The sequence below is a fragment of the Fundulus heteroclitus genome, chromosome 4 (assembly GCF_011125445.2).
Source record: "Fundulus heteroclitus isolate FHET01 chromosome 4, MU-UCD_Fhet_4.1, whole genome shotgun sequence".
In the NCBI taxonomy this organism is placed as follows: domain Eukaryota; kingdom Metazoa; phylum Chordata; class Actinopteri; order Cyprinodontiformes; family Fundulidae; genus Fundulus; species Fundulus heteroclitus.
The window spans coordinates 12,795,986-12,820,405 of NC_046364.1; the positions used below are offsets into that span (position 1 = coordinate 12,795,986).

Genomic DNA, 24,420 nt, shown 5'->3' on the forward strand with positions numbered 1-24,420 from the left:
TGATTCAACTCTAAACCCCTCGATCCGTAACCGGTCCTTGTACTCTGAGCAGAACACACGTGGAACACGGCTTGAAAGAGTTACTTGTAAAGGGCAACTTTCTCCCAGCGGACGCCCCTCTGTTGCCCACCCAGGAAGACACCTGCATGCCTGTTTACCATCGCGTTCAGGCTGTATTATTCAACAGCTCGACGGTCAGAAACTACGCCGCAGCTGTGCGTTGGTGGGTTTTAGGCACCTTGAGAGAAGCAGCATAGAGTTGTGACAGGTAGATAACACCTGGATGAATAATTCAAGCAGGCATAAGTGAGCCAAGGCGCTGACAAGAAAGAAAACATAAGACGTGAATAAATCATCAGTGACGGGACTAATAGACCAAACACAGGGGAGGACAAAAGTGATAAAATCTCTAGCTACCTCCTGCTCTGGCTTTAATCACTCCAACAATCTCATACATGAATATTGCAGGCCTTACCAGACATACTAATGTACGAGGATGTAACCGTGTGGTGTTTTATCAAGCAGAGAAATCTGTACCGCAGTTCATTTAGCATGCTCAAGAGCTCCACCTTTACTTGAACCAGCTGTGATTTTTATACAAGCGTTCACTGATCTTGCTCAAACGAATAGACCTGCCATTAACCGCCCCAAAAAAAAAAAAAACAATCTAAGCTGAAGAGGAAAGGCAGCTGCAGAAAAGTTTTCCCTAAAGCAAATAATTAGGTTGCTAAAATATTCCTGGATAGCCAACGCGAAGAACACAGAAGCAATGCAGATGGAAAATTACTATTCATGTTAAAAATTAAAAATAAATAAAAAATCTGACCTGTTCTCTGTGAACCAAAGGTAAGAGCAACTCTACTGAGTAGTTCTGGTTTGGCGTACTGGTCCTCGTCAGCCAACACCCAGAAACAATCTTCTGACATTTCCTGTGGACGAATCTGAAAGCACAAGGTCACATCTCAACATTAACCGGCAGAGCTCATGCGCGATCATGATCAGAAATCAAACAGAGGAGCTGCATTATGAAGTGTGATGACCCAAACGTTAGAAAATAAACAGTAAAGTAGTCTGCGCTCTAATTTACCAAGCATTGCCTGAGGGAAGGTCTCAGTCTGCTTTCAGGGAGCGTTGAGCCTTTTCAGCCAATCACTGAAGGCTTGGTATTAGCAGCTAACTCAGAAATAATCATCTTTATATAAAGATGGTAACACAAACTTACCGGGATGTCCAAAGAAGTTTCGCTCACAGTTTAAACCTTCACTGCGACTAAAATAATTTCTCTGCTCATCTTTAAGAGTTATCAAGTCAAACAACTCAGCGTAAAACCACTCAGCTATTGATTCAAAATTATGCATTTTACTTTTATCATAAAGAAGTTGCAATACTTGTTTTTCTTTGATAACTTTAGAAAACCAATGAAAAACAGAGTAAAGAAAATGCTTAATGTAAAAGGAGTGAAGCCCCTGACAAATAGCTTAGAAAAAGGTGCAATCGCTGAAACGATAAAGAACTACTGCCATCTCACACCTCAATAATTGTATAAACTTTACTGTTGAATGACGTTCTGAGACCCTTTCGCGAGATTATTCACCTCAACAGGATATAAAAAAATAAAAAAAAACAAGGAGAGAAATAATCTTAAAGACAGAAACACAATTCAAGTAAAACCAAAGTTGCAGCTGCAATCAGGAGACATAGAATAACTGATAGAGCCACTTCATCAGAGCAATCAGAAGCAACAGTAGTCACCCTTCTAAATAACACGGCGCAATTTGTGTAAATTAGGCAAAAACAATTTACAATGGGGCTCTTGCATAAAACCTTTTCTTCTGAGACAGCTCTAAGAATATGGATGATAATCCGCTGTGTCTCACGGTGGGCAAACCCTTGATCTAAAAAAAACATTTTGAAAACAGTGGTTGCATGTTTGTTGGTAGCCAAGACGAAGTCCAGCATGTCATGAATGAATGCTGACCAGGCGGAACGTGCACACACAGCATTTCTAAATGAGGTCTAAAGCCAGGTAAATTCTAGTTGAGATGGCACCACAGATTAATGGCAGAAGGGCAAAATTTCTGACTAGTAACATTAACAAAAACTCGGCAACATTAAACGGGAGAATACAGCACGATACGAACAGAAAGCTGTGACCAGATGAAATGTATCTGCAATGTAAGAGTAAAGCAAATTGCATGAAACTAATTTTAACACCGCAATATGCTATAATAATGTTAAATTTAGGTATACAGCAATAAATGATATAGATCATGTAGGTAGACTAATAATGATTATATCGTAAGTCAGTAATAAACTCTTCCCCTGAGCCTCACTGCTGTTATGAAAACAGTGCATACCTAAAGCGTGCTAGTTCTGCTTTTGAAATGTTGCTTTGCTGGCAAAAGCAGAAGTTCGGAAACTTATTAAAAAAAACTTCCAGAACATCTTTGTCCCAAACCTGGCCACATGTTGAGGTCTCCAACAGTTGGACCACTTGTCATTTCGCTCACTAAAATTTCAAGCAGATGTTTTAGTTTGCTGAACACCTGCACTGATGCAAATCTGGAGGTAAATTATTTATCAAATTACAAACTAACACCACTTATGGTATCAACCAATATTGCTCAAAAGAGGGAAAAACATCTGCAGGGGTACCAAGAGAGCTGCTCTGACAAAAGCATCCGATCATCTGTTATTTTCAATTATCACTGGCTTGGCATGTAGGAAAAAAATATGTTTCGTTTCTGAAAAACATCTGCACTGTTTGGACGCTGCCAAAAACAGCATGAAGTAGGTACAAGAGCAAGGAGAGTAGCTTTTAACAAAGTGTGGCCTGGATTTGTGTTTCCGAAAGTTTTTGTAAACCAACGTCCAAAGCAGGGTGTGTAAACATAAAATTGGGAGAATATCTGAAATGCTACACAGACTCTAACCTTTGACCAGTTGAGGCGCTTCATTGAAGTCTCAGGCTTGAATTCCTTCTTCGGCCTGAGGCCAAAAGGCAGCGTGTGGTGGGTGGGGGAACCGAAACCACCTCCGGAGGTTAGAGGAGGTGGAGGCGGGGCTAGAAACGGAGGTATTCCAGGTGGAGGTGGTGCAGTAGGACATCCAGGTAGAGGAGGCGGAGGTGGAGGCGGAGGAGGAGGAGGCGGGGGAGCCGGCACCCCTGATTCGCCACCGGAGCTTGGAGGTAAGGATGCGAATGCGGGGTGCGGGGATGGCGTTCCAGCCGTGGCTGAGGTCCCACTGACAGGCACTGACCCAAACTGAACAGGCACAAAAAAAAAAAAGAGGTAAAAACACACCGATACGGGGAAAGGAACACTGCATAAATCAAATGCATAAATTACAGGTTCATATCGAAGTGTTTAACAAAAATTAGTTTTCAGAAAACAAGAAAGGAAGCCGAGACTTCGTATTTGCCAAATACAACGTCAAAAAACGAGCTGCTGAGATCATCTGTAGAAACCACTAGAAAAACTGTCGTATCGTTTTACAACAGAAAATCTTTTTCAACTAAAAATCAAAACTATTTAGCCCGGAAACAAATACAAATCTGCTAAAACCTGGACATGTCATGCTTTTGAAAGTAATCATTAGTAGAGGTGGTTTTGCAACCACTGCAATCCTAATCTTGGAATAAAATAACTCGTTAAAGGTGCTTTGCTTCAAAACGAAGCCCACAAACGGATAACATGAAATTTTAAAAAAGTCGCACAAATGTGTCTTCAGCCAAGTATGCCGAACCAGGAGTTGGTCTCAATTTTGCTGATTTTCACGTTTTATTTTTACAGCGTGTTAAACGCTGCAATCAACAGGGAATTCACATCACTCAAAACAAAAAGTACAGAAACAAGTGGAGGAGAAAAAAAAATGAAAGCAGACAAGCAACAGAATACATCAAGTGTGCAGGGCCCAATCTCCCTTCTCATAACCACTGCTACAGATGACAGAAGTGGCTTATGTAAAGCAAAACGCTATTAAACGGTCCTGATTCTGTTTGGAAAACACCTTACAATGACTCTTATTTCGCCAAAGTTAAAAATCTAATGTCATTACGGCGCCTACAAGCTTTGTAAATTGTATCACAGGGAGCAAATGGCTTATTGATCCGTGTACTGTGCAATTTTTATATTAAAGATGCACTCTAAAAGGTCAGCCAAGGGGCCCTCACTCTACCGACGCCTCTACAGAAAAGAAAAGCCTTTCACCGAGTTCACGGGCATGCAGAGCGAGTGTGTGGAGGAGGGCAAAAGATGTGAACGGACGCAGACATTGGCTCAGAGTGAGAATGTTTGTGTGCCACCACTGACTAAACATACCATCGCCATCTAAACCAAGGTACTATTTGAGTATTCACTCGGTGTTTGCGCTCTCAAATTGAAAAATTATCAAGGAAAAAAAAAAGGGAAATTCTCTCCCCCTCTCTGAGTGTGTAGTTATCTTGCAGTGCCAGGGTGTGGGAGTAACTCTCTGGAGTAATTGGAGGGGGGAGGGTAGCTGGTTGAGGCTGAAGGGGTTGTCAGAATAAATTGCTTTTAGAACAATTTCCTCTTATGGGATAGAGATCGGAGAATTAGAAATGGCCAACATGGAGGACCGGTCAGTGTTCTCATTAGACTTAGTGTCAGCCAGCCAGCAGAGCAGCCTCCATGTCAAACCAAACTGCAGGCTCCAGTGGACAAGCCCCCCCACCACCATCCCCAAAGCGCCGCCCAAAAATAACAAGGACATCTCATGAAGAAAAGAAAGTTGAATTGTAACTCTTATCTAAAATTACAAGGTTTGTGCTGGAATTACATCCAGTATTCTCAAAGACCGTGCATCCCGCAGTGGAAAAAAAAAAAAAAAAAAAAAAAGACATTACTGTGTGGCGCTGTATACCTGGGACCTGAAGGCCTGTAACTCGGCTTGGAGTCCGGCTATTTGTTCTTCACACTTAACCACCTGAGCCTGAGCCTCTTGTCTGCTGAGGAACTCTTCATCGAACTAAAATGAAAAAAATAAAAAAAAAAAAACAGATTAAACACACAAAAAAAACAACAACATTAAAACAGAATTTATGCCAGTAATCAAAATCAGTCTCAGTTCCGTAAAAAAAAAAAAAACTAATGGCAGTAAACATTTCACCTTAACAGATACATGTCTTTGTGTTTTAGTGGTAAAACATCTTAGCTCCAGTGTTATGTAGAGCCTTTTACACAGCTTTCATCAACAATGCTATTAAATCTAAAAAAAAAAAAAAAAAGTGTCACTCATAATAATCATAATAATATGACCATGGTGCACACAGTTAAAACTCTATTTAGGCCATTTTGCATTAAAAACCAACTTAAGGCTAGTTTATGTTTCGCTATGTGATCTTTGTGATACTTGCCTTCTGGGCCAGCTCTAAAGCTCTTTGTTCGTACTCATCGACACGAGCTTTGTCCACACACACCTCTGCAAACAAACAAAACACCCGTTCAATACATTCTTTGTCGAACCGTTTTCAAGGTGAGGGTCTGCCAAAAGCCTTGAACTTGCCCAAAAGGTGACTGAAGTCCACATCTAGGCGCTTGCGGTAACTGAAGTCGGGGTCAGTGCCACTGCGGTGCAGCACGACTTGAGAAATGCACTCATCGATGATCTTAAAGTACTGGGGCCTGAAATTCAACACGAGAGAAGAAGTCAAAAAGGATGAAAAAAGAAAAATATGCACATGGTGCCAAGCCAAGGTTCCCTGGCTTAATATTGTGAATTGCAAAACCACTGATGGCTACCTGGGTACTACCTCTATAACACGCTTCCAGAAATCTTAAAGGTAGTGATGGGTCGATGAGGCGTCATGAAACGTTTCGGCACATTGCAACTCTGTGCCGATACTGTGCCGATACTGTGTCACTGAATACTGACACCTGCTGGACCTTAAAAATCACTACAGGCAACCTGGTTGACAGAGTTAACTGACATTGATTTGATGACCAAGTATACACAATACAATTTAAATCATTGTATGTTGCATTGTATTATTTTATATTTTCATTTGAATTAAACAAATATTTTTTTTTTTTTTTTTTGATACAGTCAATAAATAATGTGAAGGAGGATGCTTGTGGACTGGCTTTTTTATTTTTTTACAAATGGTTGATCGGGCGCTGTGTTTAGTTACCTGACTGATATCATCTGTTCTGAAATCGGACATGCTGAGTATGACAAAGGGAGGAAGAACTACTCAGAGTAGCAACTTTCTACTCAGTGTAGATCAGCCGTTTTTTCTTTCTGAAACGACGCTCAGAAGTAGAACAAAGACGCACAGCGCAACCCGCCCAACCAAAAAAGCGTTGCAGAACCCATCCATCAGTGGTGCGCTCCGATCAGCACCTGGCGCTCACAGAGTGAGACTGTGGTACAACACCATCACACCAGAGTTGCAAAATGGTTAAAAATTAACCATTATTAACTGTTATTTTGTTTACAGTTCAGCTTGGATTTTATTTACTGCGCAGCATAGCTCTGCTGTGCGCGCTGCTGTGCGCGAATGCACACGCGTGCAGCTTAGAGGGAACAGAAACAGTTTGGCGCGTCAGTCAGTTCGAAACAGTTCCTGTATCGGTCACGTGACTTTTCCGTAGCAATACACACATCGACACGGGTTTCGCTCTATGAGACCGACACATGCGCCGACGCATCGGTGTTGCCGGACCCATCACTACTTAAAGGTATATAGCCACATGTCTAAATATATTAAAAAAAAGACCAAAACCATTTGATCATGATAAAATAAGGTTGTATACACCAAGTCTTCATCCTGATAGTGTATTGATAGTCCTTTTTGGGCCTAAAAATAACCACCTCATCGGCCCCGATAAGCAGATATAAACAGACGTGGCGCCATCTACCCGCAGTACCGCAGATCAGAAAACAATTTAGCAATTAATAAATCACTATTAATGATGATGCTGAAACGAGCCTGACCCTCTGAAATGCCTCACGGTAAAGTGGCCAATCGGCATGATCAAAGACCAACCATTAATAATTAAATACACCAATCTAACAGCAACTCTAAGAGTCTCGTTTCAGAACATCAAACAGAAATTAATTTACCATTCATAAACAGAAACAGGGACACAGCATCAAAGTGAGAACCAACCAATCAATCGATCTACTTATAATGATGTTTGTACTTCGGACTGCAGAGGCTAAGAAGAGCATTGCTATTACTATTATCAAAGTATAAATCAGAACGTTTACTCACGTCAATCAACTCTGCAGTCACATCTGAGCAATCAGCAGCTTTAGCTTCCACTTCAGTGAACACCAACATTCATACTGTATTCCCAGCGCTATTCCAGTCTTTTCCCTCTAGGAATCATATTTTTTGCGTTTTATTTCCCTGGAAGTTAGACTTTTCTGCATTGTTTACACAGTTTGCTGGGAGATGCTATTAGCTGTTAGCTGCTCCCTGGTTTATCCCTGGCTGCACACGCACAGTGTCGTACTTCCGTTTTTATTATAAATAACCACGATGGGCTTTATTTACTAACAAATTGAGCAAAAACAAAGCGTCAAACACCAAAATAATACCTAATACGCCAGCAGGATGTAATAATCTTTCATAAAAACGTAAGCAACCAGAGTGAGCTACAGACGTATACATTTTAAAAAGGCAAATAACGTGGCTATGCACCTTTAACTTCTGTCATGAAAGTGTACATTGATTTTTTTCCCCCACATTTTTTTAGAGATCATTTTGAAAAAAATGCTCATGAATATATATTCATGTATGCCTAAATACATACACTACTGTAATGACTATAAGAACTAGGAAATAGGTGACAACCCATTAGAAACTAGAAAGAAAAATCTTATATATTCCCACAAAGAACCAAGGCCAAACATTAATTCTGCATTAGGAAACATTTTATTAAACCGCAGCAGACATGCAGCCCTGGGGGAGACGGAGCTAATTCAAGTGGGTGAGAAGCTGCTTGATCTGCTTATTATCTTACAACAATGCCACAGAGAGTCCTAATCTCCTTCACGCCAAATCATTAATAAACATGGTGATACTTAAAAAACAGCGAGCAGCACAAGATATGGGTTTCAACTCATTTCTAAAACAAAGCTAAGACTGAAGATGAAACTGAACAGCCTGATTTAAAAGATGTGCTACATCAAGGGACTACTGCCTGAGTGCAAAAGTAAAAATAAATAAATAATCCGACTTTATTAGTCGAATTTCTTTTATTATTATGAATGACCTTGTAATCTAAGGTAACAAAGTGTTTTAAATAATCCTGTTTTAGTCAATGTTTATGTGTTATTAAAAAAAATAGAAAATAGAGGAGAGGCAGAACATCAAGGCTCTCCTTGGCATAAAATCTCTAATGCAATCTTAGCATCTTGCATCTAATATTACACGTTGCGCTCCAGTGATGTGCTTGTATGTGTCCAGACCTCTCAACCAGTTACCTCCACTGTTGACTAATTTATATGACATCTTGACCTGAAACATCAGCATCGCCGTTTAACAAAACATTTCAGTGAGGACCCCAGCAGCACCAAGAAACTGCTAATAAGTCTCGGGGACAGAACTGACACCGCTGCCCCCGTCTGTTGTTGACATTGATTTTTTCTCCTTTTTTAGCACATACATTGAGTGTATAGTTACTAAAGAAACAAAGGATGAAACAAATCTTAGTGGTGTTACATTGCTTTATCAATCTTAAAACCTTGGCTGAACAGTTTTTTTTTTTTTTTGAGGATCTAAGCATCTGTGACAACAATTGATAGACTGGTATACGTGAATGGGTAGAGAAAGGAAAAGATAGCTCATGGGTGTTACAGAAAGTTATATTTAAGACTTTTAAAGATCAGTTTACTATCAACACGATGTCCATTTAAGACCTGTATAAATTAGAGGAAATAATTTAAAGACAAGCTTCTTAAAAGTTTTCAAAATCAAATTATTTTTCTAGACTAATTTTTTATACCTGTATGTTTCCCAAATAATAAAATAACCCTATGTTGAAGTTGGTCTTTGATTCAGCAGTGTGATAAAGGGCTGTTTCACAACTTTATCGGTATCTGGATATATGCAGATCACCTAAGTTTGGTCAGGAACAGCATGAATAAAAAACAGAAGAAAAAAAGAGGCATAAATGCCCAAAGTTTGAGACCTTTCCATACAAAAGAATAATGAAACTGAATTAGTTGGCCATATAGAATGTAGACAATATAATGTCTACATTCTTAAACCAGGCACAATAAATGGTATTTAGTGTAAATCAGAGCTGCCCAACCCAACAGATAGCATTTCTCAATACAGTGTAAATGTGTCCAAGGATTACTTGATTGTAATATTTGGTTTTATGAATTAAGATTCTGCAAGTTGGGTGGCCTTTCATCACCATTGATGCCAACACCTGATGAAGACTTTGTTACTGAAGATACTAAGGCTCACCAAAAATGTTAGGAACATGTTGATAGCAAGATGAGAGAAGGAAGAGTGAGAAAAAGGTGGGTTAATATGAGCAATATACCATTGTATATTGTTGGAAAAGCATGTTTCAATAATTTTGTGAAAACCTGGTGTAAATCGTTGCAACTGCAAGTGGAGATGCATGCTCAGTAAAAAAAAAAAACATACTTTAATTTTAACCATGTGGGTCAGTCAGTGATGTAAATGATTATTTGATTACTGCAACATTAGGAAAATTGTCAAATTCAGCTGAAACTCCAGCTACACTCAAAGTACCGTGAGAGGCAGAAGCTGAAAAAATGTATTCCGACAGAGCAAAGGACTGAAAAAGTGTAATTTTTGGGTGGGGAAAAAGGGCAGGTAATACATTCTATACCTCTGAGAACAATAGCTACACCTTTTGATCAGCCTGAGGTTCAAGTCAAACCCAGCTGTGAGTGAACCAGCATAAAATAAGCCTTTGAAAATCCCCCCTAATAGGAGATGAGAAATGCTCCAGAGCCCTTGCTGCTGCAGATGGCTTGGAGATGAAAGAGAAAGCATTCCCTTTGTTAGCCAAAGTCATTGAGAGAGCTCAAGGCAGAGGGAGTTGGACCCCACAAAACTAGACCTTTTAACCGGTGTGCATCATTACCCGTGCTCAAATCTACCCAAATCATTGCTTTCATCTGCAGTTGGATAAAATGAGGTGAAATAATCCCAAACTATGTTAGTCTTCATAAAAACCAAATGGTCTAATGTATAGTACTCTATACTGAACAGAAGAGTTCAGTAAGGATGTCTGGACAGAGAAATTCTGGCAGCACACAGACAGGAACATTTTTAAATTGTGATCCATTTTGATAAAAACAATAATAATAATACCAATTTAGACTTTAAATGTTCTCTGTGGTTGGTGCTGATTCTTACCTGACCAAGTGATCATTGCGAATAAGCATGAGGTGCTGCAGGATGGAGAGGAAATATGGCTCTGCACTGCTGTCCTTCACCATGCTCAACACAATACTGAACGCGTCCCCCGCATCAGTACAAAGAGTCAAGGACTTGTAGATTAATGGAAACACTGCATTTACACATGAAAAATTGGAGAATCAGATATAATAAGAGGGCATAAAAGAATCACGGATCTGGGTTTCAACTTAGCAAAAGTTAGCATGGGCTGAATATGAGCTTGTATGAACCTGACATTCATTGCATTCATCCAAGCAGATGCCTAAACAACACGATTCATGATTCATTGCAACTTTTAACAAGGATATTCTATTTCACTCCTGATGTCTTCCAATCTGTGAGAGAACTCCATCATGTCTTCCTCCTTATGCTCCTCAAAAACCTTCAGCTGAATGTCCAGGGCCTCGTTCCTGATGGTCATCAGTTGCTAAAGGACCATAATAGAAAAAAACATGTAAAAACAACAACAATGAATTAAATATAAAGGAGATCAAAAGGAAGAAGGGAGCATTTAAAATAAATGTGCTATAAAAGCTCAAGAACCTTAGTGGTAATTGCACTATAAGCTAAATTTAGGCTAGAATAAAGACAATGAGAAGAGTCAGGGAACCATTCTTCAAACTAAACTGCAGGTGTGGGCCCTAACCTTTGAATTTAATTTATTTTCTTCCATGGGGGGGGGGGGGGGGGAAACATGCTTACATGTGATAAACGTGTTAGGCAGATCGTATAAAAGCCAGCAGAAAGATTATTAGCCGAGACACTAGAAACTTTATTGGTTTCCGACTGCTGCACAGACTGAGGACGTGCAAACTCTCCTCGATGTTTCATAAATTATTTGCCGGAGCAAATCGACAGTATTTCACCGAAGTGGACAACTCATTTAAATATTAATACAAGGTGAGGGTTTATAGCGCCTGTGCGTATATGCGTGCGTGTGGGAGTGGTGTACTGGGTCATGTTTAACTTACCGGCAATATCTCTTTGAGGCCGCAGCGCATGAACTCATTTCTGATATGCAGCCTGAAGTCCAGCTCATCGGGAGATGTTACGAGGGCATTGATGAGCTGCATGCATGCCACCTGCAACAAACAACAAGGTTACAAAAGGCAGCGAGAGAGAGAGAGAGCGAAAAGTGGGAGCGAGAACCAAAGAATGGGATGACGGATTTCTTCCACCAGAAGTTGATGAAAAGCATTCTGGCATGCATTTGAAATGAGCTACGTCCCTTGGAAGCCGAAGACCATAACTAATGCATGTCTATTTTCTCCCAGTCCCCCACAGGGGCGGTGATTTTAATATTAATGTAACAACTGTAGGACCCGTAGACTCAGAATTAACTAACAGTCAATTTAAGGGCAAATTGACTATTCAGGACACTGTTTGTGAATGCCCTCTGAGCTGGGTTTACTCATCAGCGACTGCAGCATCAACGGGCCAGCAAAACAACAAACAGCAAAATCAATTATTGACCACAAGGAGGAAATTCACTCACGTGTGAAAAGAGGGTATAACTTTGCTATTTATTGCGGGACCTTAAGGATCAGTGTCGTGTCTGTGATAGTTACTTAGTTTTCAGGGCATTTATCCAAAGCGTGAGTCATTTTGTCCAAAAAGATCACAAAACAATTGTCTTTTCTAATATTACGTTGAAACTATTGGTACCTTGGGAGGCATTTATTTACAGCAGTCCCTGGGCCTCTCTAAATGCAACTGGACCCTAAAAAGCCCACGCATAATTCAGTGGTGTGCAGGTGTAGAGGAAAAGCCCTCCGGATACAGAGAGCTTTGGATATTTAATAGGAAGTGCAATATGAGTGAGTATGAGTGAAAGGGTGAAAAAGAGAGCGAGTGAGACACTTTCTCCAGTCTGATACCAGGTTACAGTGTACGATGCCTTCCAGAATTACTGGCAACATGGCGAACAGGTCCAAAAATCCTTAAAACATATTCGACTTTCTTACCTGTACTGTAGTCTTACACAGAAAAAGGGTGGTGAGGAAGGAACAAAAGAACTGCAGAAAAAGAAGTTGCATTTCTTGCATATCACCAATTCATTATAAAAGCTATAAGAAGCAGAAACGGTTGTTTTGCTGGCAAACTAGTAAAAAAAAAATGATTTTCTGACCTACCACACAAATGCAAGTGTGTGTAGTTTTCTGACAGCTGCTGGAACTTTAAGTGGAACATGAGACTAAGATCTGTGCTTTTCTGACGCAAACACAGTCTGGATATTTTTGAACAAAGATAAAAGCTAAAGCTTAAAAGGTGAGCACGGTGGAGGACCTGTGATGCTGTGAGTCTGTTTCTTCCAAACATCGTTGGAACCTTGCATGTCGTCATGAATTATTGGAAAAACCTGGCCATTTTAAACCAAAACCCGGTGGACTCCGAAAGAAAGCAAAAGGAAAAAAAAAAAAACTGCCGGTCAGTGGGTCTTTCAGCTGGATAATAAAAAGAAACTGTCCAGATCAAAACAGAGAAAGATTCAGACACTAAACAAAGTTGTTCGGGCGTGGCGTGGCAGAGTTGTGCAGCAGGCGCACCATATGGGGAGGCAGTGGACCTCAGGCCATTTGCTGCATGTCTTCCCCTTCTGTCTCTGGCATTCTTTCAGTTAAGCTACTAATAAATAAATGCCACTAACACCATAAAATTTAAAAAAAAAAAAAATGTGTTCCTTGGCCATCTCAGACCTTGGACCTAAATCGCACAGATAACCTGTGGAGGTAGTTAACGAGGACACTGAATAAGAGATGAAGCAGGACTCTGGAGATCTGAAAAGAGTGTGCAAAGAGAGCCGGTCAATGATCCTCTACTCTGTATGTCACACCTTTGTGAAATGTTAAAGCAGAGTACGAAGACCTGTCTCATCGACAAAAGGACATGGTGGAAGTTTTCCCTACAAAGTAAATACGCGCACATTAAAAAGATGGATTTTGCCAGTTTACCACTGTGAGAATATGTTAATGCGACAAAAGCTAAATTTATCTTTGGGTTGTTTGCACATCTTTAACTGAGATACCATCAGTTAGGAAGGATTCTATGGACACAAAAAAGTGATGATGAGGATTAAAAAAAAAGTCTTAAACTGAATATAACAGGGGGAAAGAAAATACAGAAAGAACTTGGTTAACACTGCATTTTATTATTCACAACACACTATAGGGCTGAGCTTTAAAACTGTGTAATCTCACTTTCGTTCATTATTTGCTTTAATGAGGTAGTCATATATCCAATTTTAACTTGGGTCCATGACAGGTGTACATACATGGAGACTAAAAATAAAAATCAGTAATGTGTTACTGATAGTGGGAAGCAATTAAGCAGCAGTCGCACATCTATTCTCTCTCTTTCGCTGTTGCTCTTTCTTTTGTATTACCTTTATTTTTTAAGATTTTTGGAATAGACACTAACTTTCAGAATGTTTTTCAATTCTGGTAAAATGTATTTTGGTCGTTTTAATTAGAGCCGTCGCTGTTTTTTTTTTCCTTTCTTTCTGATCATGCAGTATTTATTTTCTTATCAAAGACCGTATTTGTGGATTCTGTCAGAATTGTTGTTTAAGGTTGAAGTAAGTTGAAATCGAACAAAAACAAGCACCCATCATTTGACAATAACACAAGTTATCCAAAGATAACTGTTCAAAATGTAGCAATTTAAGTCCCTGTGTGTTTTTATGCGTGAATGCAGCCATTCAGTTTACTAAAGTCACATCTCTAAACTATTGATTAAAAATGCATGATTTTCTTTTCTTTTTGTGCATTGTTGTTGTTACAAACATGGCTGTCCTATTTAGAACATCGCATAATCAATATTTTAAGTGAGGGCATCACCAGGGAGATGGTGGATTTTTGTTATGTATACATCAGAGAAATGCGCTGTTCTGTCCATTTTCATATTATTATCCGGTTTACTTTACATTGTATCCGTGTTCATATAAAATGTGGACTCATGGTGTAGCATCGACCAAATTTCAATCATCTGATGTTATCCATCTCAGCCTCAATCCAGAGGGAGCAGATGGAAAGCAAAGTGCTTCACACTGATCTGGGCTCTTTATGAAGTGCTCGCTGACTGGATGTAATTTGTGGCCATGATGTGACGTTTCAACAAACATTAAGGACATACTATTTATGATTACGGTGATGAGAATAACAGACTGACTAATAACAAACATCATAGATGAATTCGTGGGCAGTCTTCTAATTTCGGTCCCATCTGTGCCTAAACTAATGATTAAATTGGTCATTTAGGCTCAATAGCAACATCTGGTCCTGAATATCCATGTACATAAGATTTGTTTTAAGCATTATGATGTTCTAATGGCAAACTGAGACATTCTTTATTTCTGCACTACAGCTGCAGCGGAAGGAAGTATTATGTGCTATTACAGTCTATTTCAATTTATATACCAAAAAATTAATAAATTGCTATTTTGCAAGATTGCCAACCAAACCAATTGTTTGGTAGTCAAAATGACCAACTTATATGGCCAGATTTAAGGGAGTTCTTTATGCTATGAGTGTTTTTAGTGGCACATACCAACAGGTGAATTGCAGTGAAACTGCCATATACACCTAGTTGCTTCAACAGTGGTTTAACTAGATGTGTGAATTCCAATATGATTCACTCAGTTTTGCCCCTAATCAACTGGAAAACAAGAGAACAGGGAGCTTACCTGTAGCTGAATGGTGCGATCTCGGAGTCCCTGCACAATTGGACTGAAACGCTCGATCGCTCGCCACTCCCCTGCTGTTGTAATGGCCTCAAGAACCTTCTCCAAGCTGCACAACAGCATGAAAGACACGAGCAAATGTGAACGTATTACAGATGATTTTGCATTAATTTATGACGAATACAAACCAGACAATTAATACAACGGGTCATTATTTCAGGAACAGCCTGAGCTAAAGGGCAAGCTGTGCTGTCGTGAAAAATGGAAAAGTGGCGTGTTTTTGAATTTAAAAAGTTATAGCTCTGTTGAGAGATAGAAGAAAAGCATACGTGTTCTCCTCGCCAACAATGCAGATGGCGGACAGCAGCTTGACAACGTCGGTCATCATGGCAGACTGGCTGGGGTCAATGGCTCTCGCTAGCAAGGCGAGGCTTTTCTCCTCGCCCAGGATTCGATCCAAGCCATACTGCAAAAACAACACAAGATTAGAAAAGAATAGAAAGCTCCTTAATGGGCCTACACTGGGGAAATTCAGGTGTGCCAACAGCAAAGAGTTACTTTTATAAAATAGGACAAGTACTGCACAGTTTAAAAAATGGCATACTCAAATGAAAGGTGTGCAACTGTGTAGGGTGACTTAAAAAATAAATGTGCAAAACATATGTTTACATTTATGCATCACCCAGTCATACTGCAAGTTGGCTGGCATTCAACAAGAACAATATTCAATTCAACTTAGTTTATTTATATAGCACTAATTGGCCGCGTGTCATCTAAAGACACCTTATAAAGTCAATTAAGTCTAATCATACAGAATGGTTAAAAGGTTTTCCATCTAAAGAATCCCAGCAGATTGCGTCCAGTCGTCGAATGCCACCTAAATTAGAAGAAATCAATGTAAATAAAAGGAATTAACTTTTCCATTTTTGTAAAGCCAATATATTTTTTTGTGTGTGACAAAATGTGTCTGATACAAAATGTCATATTAAAGGAGAACAGTAATTTAAGCTGTCTGTAATATTTTAGAGAGTGCCAATTACCGGTCCGGCTCAAAACAGTAATTATGGCAATAAAATGCCACTAGGGAAAAAAAATAAATAAAAATCATCATTTCACAAAGTCAGGATATTGACGTTTCATGATTGTCTCCTTTTGTAAGCAAAACCTCATCATTTGTTTGTTTGTTTTTTTAAGAAAGGGAAAGATAGATTTTTTACAAGAAAATCAAGCTATTAATCCAACAAAGATGTATCCCTCTTTTTAAGTTAATGAAGAAATAATAAATTGTGATGCATCGGTTAAAAGAAAAGGTGTCTTTGTATAAACAGTTTAAGAATTTGAATGTAATGAAGTATTTAAACCATGATTAACTGAAGTGGCTAAAACAGTATTTATATCTATGTATAAAAAGAGAAATATAAGGCAAAATATTTCACGTGTAAAACATAAGTTCAAGAAATTAAAAAAGTATAAATGTTCAAAAGGATTTATTGTTCAAGAAATGACTATGTTGAGGAGTTTCCTGAGCTTACACATGAAACTGAAACTGTTTTATCCAATAAATGTATGGTTTCTAGTATATAATTAATCAGATAATGATTAAGTTTGTAATATGCACTCAGTCTTCTAACCCAATTTTTGTCAACTGTTGACTTTTGAGACCTAAGACAGATAAACTGCATCCTCTACTGCTCGGACACAGCAGAGTCCTCACGACTGTTAGATAGACCATCTGTTCGATAAGCACTACAGTTAAGGGCACATATTCTGTGTAAAGAAATGTCTTCAATTAAAGCTTCAAAGCACAATTTCAGTGTGGTGACTTTTAGTATGTTACTATGAGACTATTGAGAAAAAAATAACAGAAAATACGCAGAAATGCGAGTTGACAGAGGAAGAAAAAAAAAAAAAAAACAGGTTTAACAGACAGCTGGTGGAGAACACCTGTCTTCTCGGCATTGTGGGTACCTACTGTCCCAAGATGCCTCTCCAGCCCAGGAAAGGTCTGGGCTTACAGAAAGGCCTACGGGTAAATGCTGGTGTCTGCCGCCTGTTGAGACGCAGGATTACATGGGACCTTACAGCACTATTTGTGCCAGAGGGGTTGTATATCTGTCTTTGCTGGTTTTTTAGCTTCATATGAGGATTTTTTTTTCTATGTAGTAACTTATGGACTAACAGCACACAAGCAAAAATAAAAACAAGCTTATAGAAACTACCCAGGCTTGGGGGATTATTTAATAATACTCTCTGGGATTTCATGTTGCACGTTTTTTAAAAATAAACAAAAAACATCAGTTTCATGTTTTTTATCGTTTCATTGGGATCCCAAATTAAGCAGTTTGACCAAAATTACAAAAATTGTGATACAATGCTGAATAAATAAAAAAAGAAAATTACGGTGTAGGTCAGAATAAATGAAGTCTGAAAGATTTCAGTTTGGGACAAAAGAAAATGTTTAACACTATTTTGCTGTTATCTTGTACAGTCACATATTTGGATCAAGCAAGTTAAACTAATTAAACAGAGAAACTAAATTCCCAAGACAGAGTATGATGTCCGGTAAATACAGACAAGCTTTAAATAAATCCAGATTTTAGAAATGCAGATTTTGGAGAAAATTTGAATGCCCCTTTTCCCATTGCTCCATTTAAATAGTGTTCAAAAAAAAGCAATGAAAACTGTAGGCTATAATACAGAAGTACACATGCAAATTATTTTTATAACATAGCTCAGAATAAAAGTCAAGGTTTCAGTGGTTGGAAAAAATGTAAACAAAGCACGAAGCTTTATGTAACAGCAAATAAGAAAAGATTTACTGTAACCCTTAAAAAATGGTTTAGCACCCATTAATGTACAGGTAATGCCTTATTTACTTAATGACTGCCAGTAACTCATTTTACAAATTTGAAATGTAATAAAACCATCAAAGTATTGACTTGCCAATGATCTGAGTCAATAATACAATGACATTTACTTAATGTAGTTACCAACATTACTGACGTAGCTTTGAAAAAAAAAAAAAAATAAAATATATATATATATTTATTGTAGAGGATAATGCAATTTTATAAAAAGGGAACTCAGTTTCTTGGGAATACATATTTCTGCAGTTTTTGTACAGTTTGTTTAAAAATGTTGCCATTTTAAATAGAACAGTCATCATATTAAATAAGTCAAGACTAAATGCTACGCAGCAATGTCCAATAAACTGCATCTCTATCCAAAACATTTCTTATTATCTTAGATATGCAAATTCATGACCCTTCCGGGGTGTGCCCTGCCTCTCGCCCAATGACTGCTGGAGATAGGCACCAGCCCCTCCGAGACCCTGCACGGATAGTCGGGTGCAAAAATTTTATTTACCTGGTGCAGCAGTGTTAAACTCCAGTCAACAAGTACTGGTGTCCTGCAACATTTCAATTAGTCCCAAGTCCAGCACACCAGAATGACTGAAATACCTGCTCATGCACTAAAGTAGTACACAGTCCATGACCTAGTTAAGCGATTCATTTGTTTTAACACAAATACACGTCTAAAAGTTGCAGGACATCAGCCTCGAGGACTAGAGTTTGACGCCTGTGACATAGCAACAATAAGCTAACATTGTTAGCAATTTATCATGTTATTGGTAGTTATTAAATTCTTAGTTCCTAGAGGAGGAAAAAGGAAATAAAAAAAACTGACATTACCTTATTGTTCATGAAGGCTTTGAGACACTGGACAATTTTATGTTGGTTCTTTTTGTCAATCTTCTCCTGCCTGTGGACACCACACAGTAATGATGAGGATTTATAGAGCCGTTCAGGAAAAAAAAAAATTAACTGAATGTAAAACTTACTGCTTCTTGAACAGCAACCTCTCCAAAACGTCCAGCAGTAGTCCGAGGCCCTCATGCCCAAAGTTCTGCACCCAGCTGGAAGGGAAAAAAAATACAATAAATCAATACCACAACAGCTTGAGACTGACAGCTGACAAGAACTATTTCATACTCATCAACCACCGTGCAAAGCTTTTTGACTCAAAAACAAGTAGAACTCCAAACTCTGCGCTGAGAAGAAGGCAGCGGTTATAAATGTTGCAGCTCTTGCCTGAGAAAAAAAAGGCTCCACTAAATCAGTTCATACAGGGGGAAACAACAAATGCAAAGGCACACTGAAAGAGTGCAGAACTCTATGATGGAACTGAAACTTCTTTTTCTAAGAAAAAAATACCCTAAAAACAGAGATATTAAGCTTTTAAAAATCTGTCAATTCAGAAAGAAAGCAAGCCATTAAATTGGAAGAAAAGATACATCCTTGTAACCTGTACTCCTTTGAACAGATCATAGAAATCCTCTAAGCATTTCCTGCACAAGGTTACAACATCGAAGGCCTACAACACCCGCTGAATCCAGCTGAGCATTGGAGAGATTAAATAGAAGCAAACAACTGTCTATGGTTACAACTATGGTCCATGCAACACTGTAGCAAACACAATCTGATCCCTAAATAAACCAGGCAAGCCTAGACTGTTTTTTAAAATGTTGTAAAAACTGCACACAATGAGCGCCCCATCTCTTATACATCACGTATTTCAAACAGGTGCAGCACTGCAGCAGAGACAGCAGAACTGTGACTAAAATGTTGCAGCAATGACCCAATAATGACATGTTATTCTCATCCAACGCTATGCGGATGATTAACTCACCTGCGAGGATGGGAGATGGAAAGAGTGAGATTGAAATTCAAGCCATTATCTGCTGTCTGATTAATTAAGCAAATATTATTCTGACCACTTGGGGATACAGCATTGAAATTTCATCGCCAAGATAATCAGTTTATCCTCATTATGAAAAAAGAAAATCCAAATGGTGACATCGCAAAGTAACATCCCCAGTGATGACACAGCGGGATGCTGTGAACTTCCCATTTATTTCCAGCGTTGATGAACATTTGACAGTCAGAGCACATCAACAAGACTTGATTTTTTTCATAATCTCCTTTACTTCTCTTTCTTTATACTTATATAACAGGTGTTTTTCAAAGTGTCAGCATACATGGTAAGATATGGGAACAGATCAGCTCGACAAGCAGATATCATCTGATTACTTAGTTAGGCTACCTGCCAGGATAGCCATCCAAATTTTGATTTTGAAACAGCCAGATGAATCTTTTTGTATGCAAGGGAAAAGTATATTGGCCTTCTATCAGCCAGCTGACTGGTAGTGCACAGCCACACGTGGGTTAAGGAGCAACCCTGTCCAACTTTATATGTTCAATATCACTGTAAAAAGAAAAAACGGCAGTCACACCACCACTTTGTCTGGCATCTCATTAAAAATTATTTAAACCATAAGAGCATAAAGAAAAATTTTAACTTTAAGTCACTTTAACGTTTTAAAACCTTGATACATGTTGATATAACTAACTGGCCCGCATTTAGCTAATTATGACAATAATAATGATAATATGCAATGAATGCAGTTTGGGGCAACAGAACATTTTCAATCCTTACAGAACTTATCCTATGACGTTTTGTCAAATAAGGCTCCCCTAAAAGAAATTCAAAATAACTTTATCAAGGTTGATACCCATTGTTTGAACTTACAGACACATCTTAGAAAATATGGGCCTTAGTGGGTTTTTAGTGGATGCTACCTTTCATTAAAGAGTAATACTGAAAGCCTAAAACCAACAGATGTACAGTAGCTTTCTTGCTAAGAGCCATATATGTCAAAGATGAAAGGCCTGCAAAAATGGAAACACTGAAGTTAATAAAGATCATAAAACTATCAAATTTTGATCATTTATTTTCTCTAGCTTTTCCCTTAGGAACATCTTAGACCTTAATCCTTAAGGAGGCCTGAGAAGATCTTGATTTTTTGGCTAACTATGGCTAATCATCAAACATTGTGTGAAAATTTGTTACAACACAGCAGAAAACAGTCCATCCAAATCCTCTAAACCACTGACTCGATTTAGTCTTCCGACATCCAAATTGTACTCATTCTATTTAGAAGCACTTAAGGTTTTCTTTTCCGAGCTACCAGTAAATTACACGTTGCAACAAAAAGCAGCAATAATTTACCAGATTTTAGAGTCATTTATATAATCAAAGAAAGATTTACATTCAGAGACTGAAAATGGAGATAAATACAAGATTTGTAGTGCCCGCACCTCCCTCAAATAAACCTTAATATGAGCTTTGAACATTAGCATTCACTCATGATAATCTAATCAAGAAGCAGCACAGCATGCTCTCAAGCATCAAATCTACTAAATTCTCAAGGTGGAAAGACATAAATAGAAGCTGCAATCTGAATTTAATTTCTTCAGATGGGATACAAGAGATGGTGGGCCCATGAGATATATTCATCTTTTTTGCTATTTTGTTTTATCTGCATTAATAGTAAAGAAACGTTGAACTTAAACAGATGGTAAAACACTATTGTAACAAAATGTTTGTTACAGTGACAGCGGGAAGGTTTATCTACAGGTTTAGGTGAGCTAAGGACATCATTTGTGCAAAAAACGGCCTGTAATTGCCCTTTAAGAATTTAAGGCGACCTATCAGTCATTCAACATTACCAGCATGAATTTTATTCACTTGTAGTAAAAAGACTTCCTTCTTTACAAAAAAAAAAAAAACTGCCTAAAAACAAGACAGGAAGGCATAAAGATTTGAGCTCATTCACGATATTTATGAGAGAGGGTGAATGTGTTACAGTGTCAGAACAAGAAAGGAGGGTTGAAGAAGACAAAAACTGACGCAGCCTTGATGAAGACTGTAAAAACTGCTGCCAAGGAATCTGAGAAACGAGGCTTTCACGTTTAAGAAGAAAAGAAAAATCAATTCAGTCTTCACTTCTGAATGTGCCATAGCCCAGGCCATTCTGGTTATAGAGTACGCAGGGTTTGACAAGAACTCCATTGAAATGCATAGTTCAGGGGCAATTGCATGTTAGTTCTTCATCATCAATAGGTGAGGCAAAGAGCAAAAGAAAATAATCCGATGATCTATGGAAGGAATTATTGCTGCGGAAACCAACAAGCCTACACTATCAGGCTCGGCGGCTATAAATTTAAAATTTGCCTTGAAACACATTACGGAAAAGTGGAAGGGATCGACGTGACAAATAGTCTTTCAAAAGCTTTTTGAAGTTTTGAGCCATTAGACATTTTGAAGATCTTGGAGGTCAGAAACCAGCGATGTAATAGCTTTCTGCCATGTCTTGAGAAAAGATTTCAGGAGCAAGAACAATTGGGTAGAGTCCATTTATAAAAGGAGTGTGTCTCTTCTTTCCCTATGGAAGGTCAGAGAGAGCTGGGATAAGACAAATAAACCAGGCTCTCAGACCTGCAAACTGTGCAGTTTCATTTAATGTGTAAGAGGGGTTAAAGTCGTGCTACTAAATTTTCTAGAATTTTTTTTTCCATACTCAAGGTTTGTGGGGAGGGGGCTTATATGCTACAGCATAAATGCTCATTTAGAAAGTGAAACAGTCCCACCAAGGCAAGCATGGCTGCAATGTACATTTACACGGGTGGTGGATCTCAAAACTACTCCCTGTCAGAAGTTTTTGAGAGACAAATATTTACATCAAAAATCAATTAATATTTTTAGATGTAACATCTTTTACAACTCAACTGAAAAAGAAGTGACATATCCAAGTGGAAAAATGTCTAAAAGAAAAAATCTGCATTAACTTTGTTGCATAGCTGACAAATACATTTATCTACTTTATGAACCGATTTATCCCATTTTGATATTTAGGCTTCTTGGGCACATGTCTTGTGTCTGTCTTGCAGAGAGTTTGCAAAGGATTAGAAGTACCTTGTTGTACACATGTATAAGTCAGGAGATCCTTGACAAAGACAGAGGAAGCCAAGGAAAGCTTCTGCAGTGAAAGCATACAGGTTATGCAAGCTAAAAACTTAGAAATGCTTTTTGGACAACCTATTATGTTCTGATTAACCCAAACCACATATTTGGAAAACAATTCAAAGGGGCATTCTCGATACAAAAACAGCACATCTTATCAGCATATCCACAGCAAAACATGGTGGAAGTGTCATCATGGTCTGGGCTTGGTTTTCCACAGAGGGAACTGGGGCTTTCTTCAAAGAAAATTAAATCCTGACTGGTTCCAAACAACAGTTCATTTTGGCCCAAAACGTTTAGTTGTCTGATGGAAAGATCATTTTTCAGCGTGGCAGCGAGTCCAAGAATACAGTCAAAGGAACGATGTAAACAACCAAACTATATAACCTAACAGAAAATCAATGGGATTACCTGTAGAGGGTGGTCCATGTAATTTGATAGATTTATAGAACTTTGTAAGGTACAGTATTATTTTTTATCTCTAAATAATACGACTGTACGATTTTCCCACTAATCTAAATACATTTCAACCATAATTGCAACTGTAATTTAATTTTTACTTTTTTCTTTTCATTAACCACAAGCAAGACCAACGGCCTGTAGATAAAGATGCTTGTAAGCAAGGACTGTTTAAAATAAGAAATTAAACTGTTTTTATTAGTCAGAAAATTATTATTTAAGAGAATAGCTTTCTGAGTTGGACATACAACATAAAGTGTAACCACCAAACAAGCCTATGTATAAAACAGTTTGACCGCTACTTAATGCTATGGTTAGATCCCAGAAAGTTTCTGGTAAAACAGTATTGATTATATAAACTCTAAAAGAAATAATACAATTAGATTATATCACTGCTGCAACTCTCTTCCCTTCCATGTGTAGGCAAACACACTTTAAACATATTACCGACACCTAGAGGATGTGTCTGATCCATTAATTGTTACATTGCCAAAAATTGGAGACCTCTGCGATTTGGAAATTGCGGTTTTTAAAACTGTGATTATATTGCAAATGTGATTAATTGTCCAGCCCAAACGAATAATAAGTTAATAGTTAATTTTGTTTGTATAGTTTACCCTTAAAAATATTTTGTTTTCAGTGGCATGGTACAGCGTATTTGAAAAATTAAAGGTGGGAAAGGTTCTAAGACGTACATTTATATTGTGTTTTTCATGGTTCCATTGTTTTACATCAGAGAATTTGAATAAGGGCATGCAATTTGAATTTGAAAGCCAGTGTATACATCATTAGTATCCAAAAATGCTTGTCGGGGGCTGGTTTACTGCATGTTTTAGTCGTTTCCCTGGTTCAGAAGACCTTAATAAAACCACTAATGGTTCATTAGCAGATAATGAGGAGATAACTCAGCAATTTCAATCAGCTGTGTTGGATCAGGAATGTATTGAGAACATGTATGAAAGGTGCTCTTGAGGACTGGAATTGGACAGCCCTGGTGTACATTATA

General features: G+C 38.3%; 1 protein-coding gene across 6 annotated transcripts in view; it reads right to left on the minus strand.

The window, feature by feature from the left end:
• Positions 1-24,420, minus strand: part of LOC105933805 (protein diaphanous homolog 3) — a gene marked incomplete at its 5' end in the record, with an annotated part of 217,759 nt that overhangs the window by 179,895 nt on the left and 13,444 nt on the right. For all 6 annotated transcript variants that reach the window (XM_036136077.1, XM_036136076.1, XM_036136074.1 and 3 more), the window contains 12 exon segments: positions 827-941; positions 2,934-3,266; positions 4,885-4,989; positions 5,378-5,442; positions 5,527-5,645; positions 10,373-10,489; positions 10,723-10,841; positions 11,386-11,496; positions 15,096-15,201; positions 15,422-15,558; positions 18,785-18,854; positions 18,934-19,008. In XM_036136077.1, the coding sequence (XP_035991970.1) occupies positions 827-941; positions 2,934-3,266; positions 4,885-4,989; positions 5,378-5,442; positions 5,527-5,645; positions 10,373-10,489; positions 10,723-10,841; positions 11,386-11,496; positions 15,096-15,201; positions 15,422-15,558; positions 18,785-18,854; positions 18,934-19,008 (1,472 nt within the window).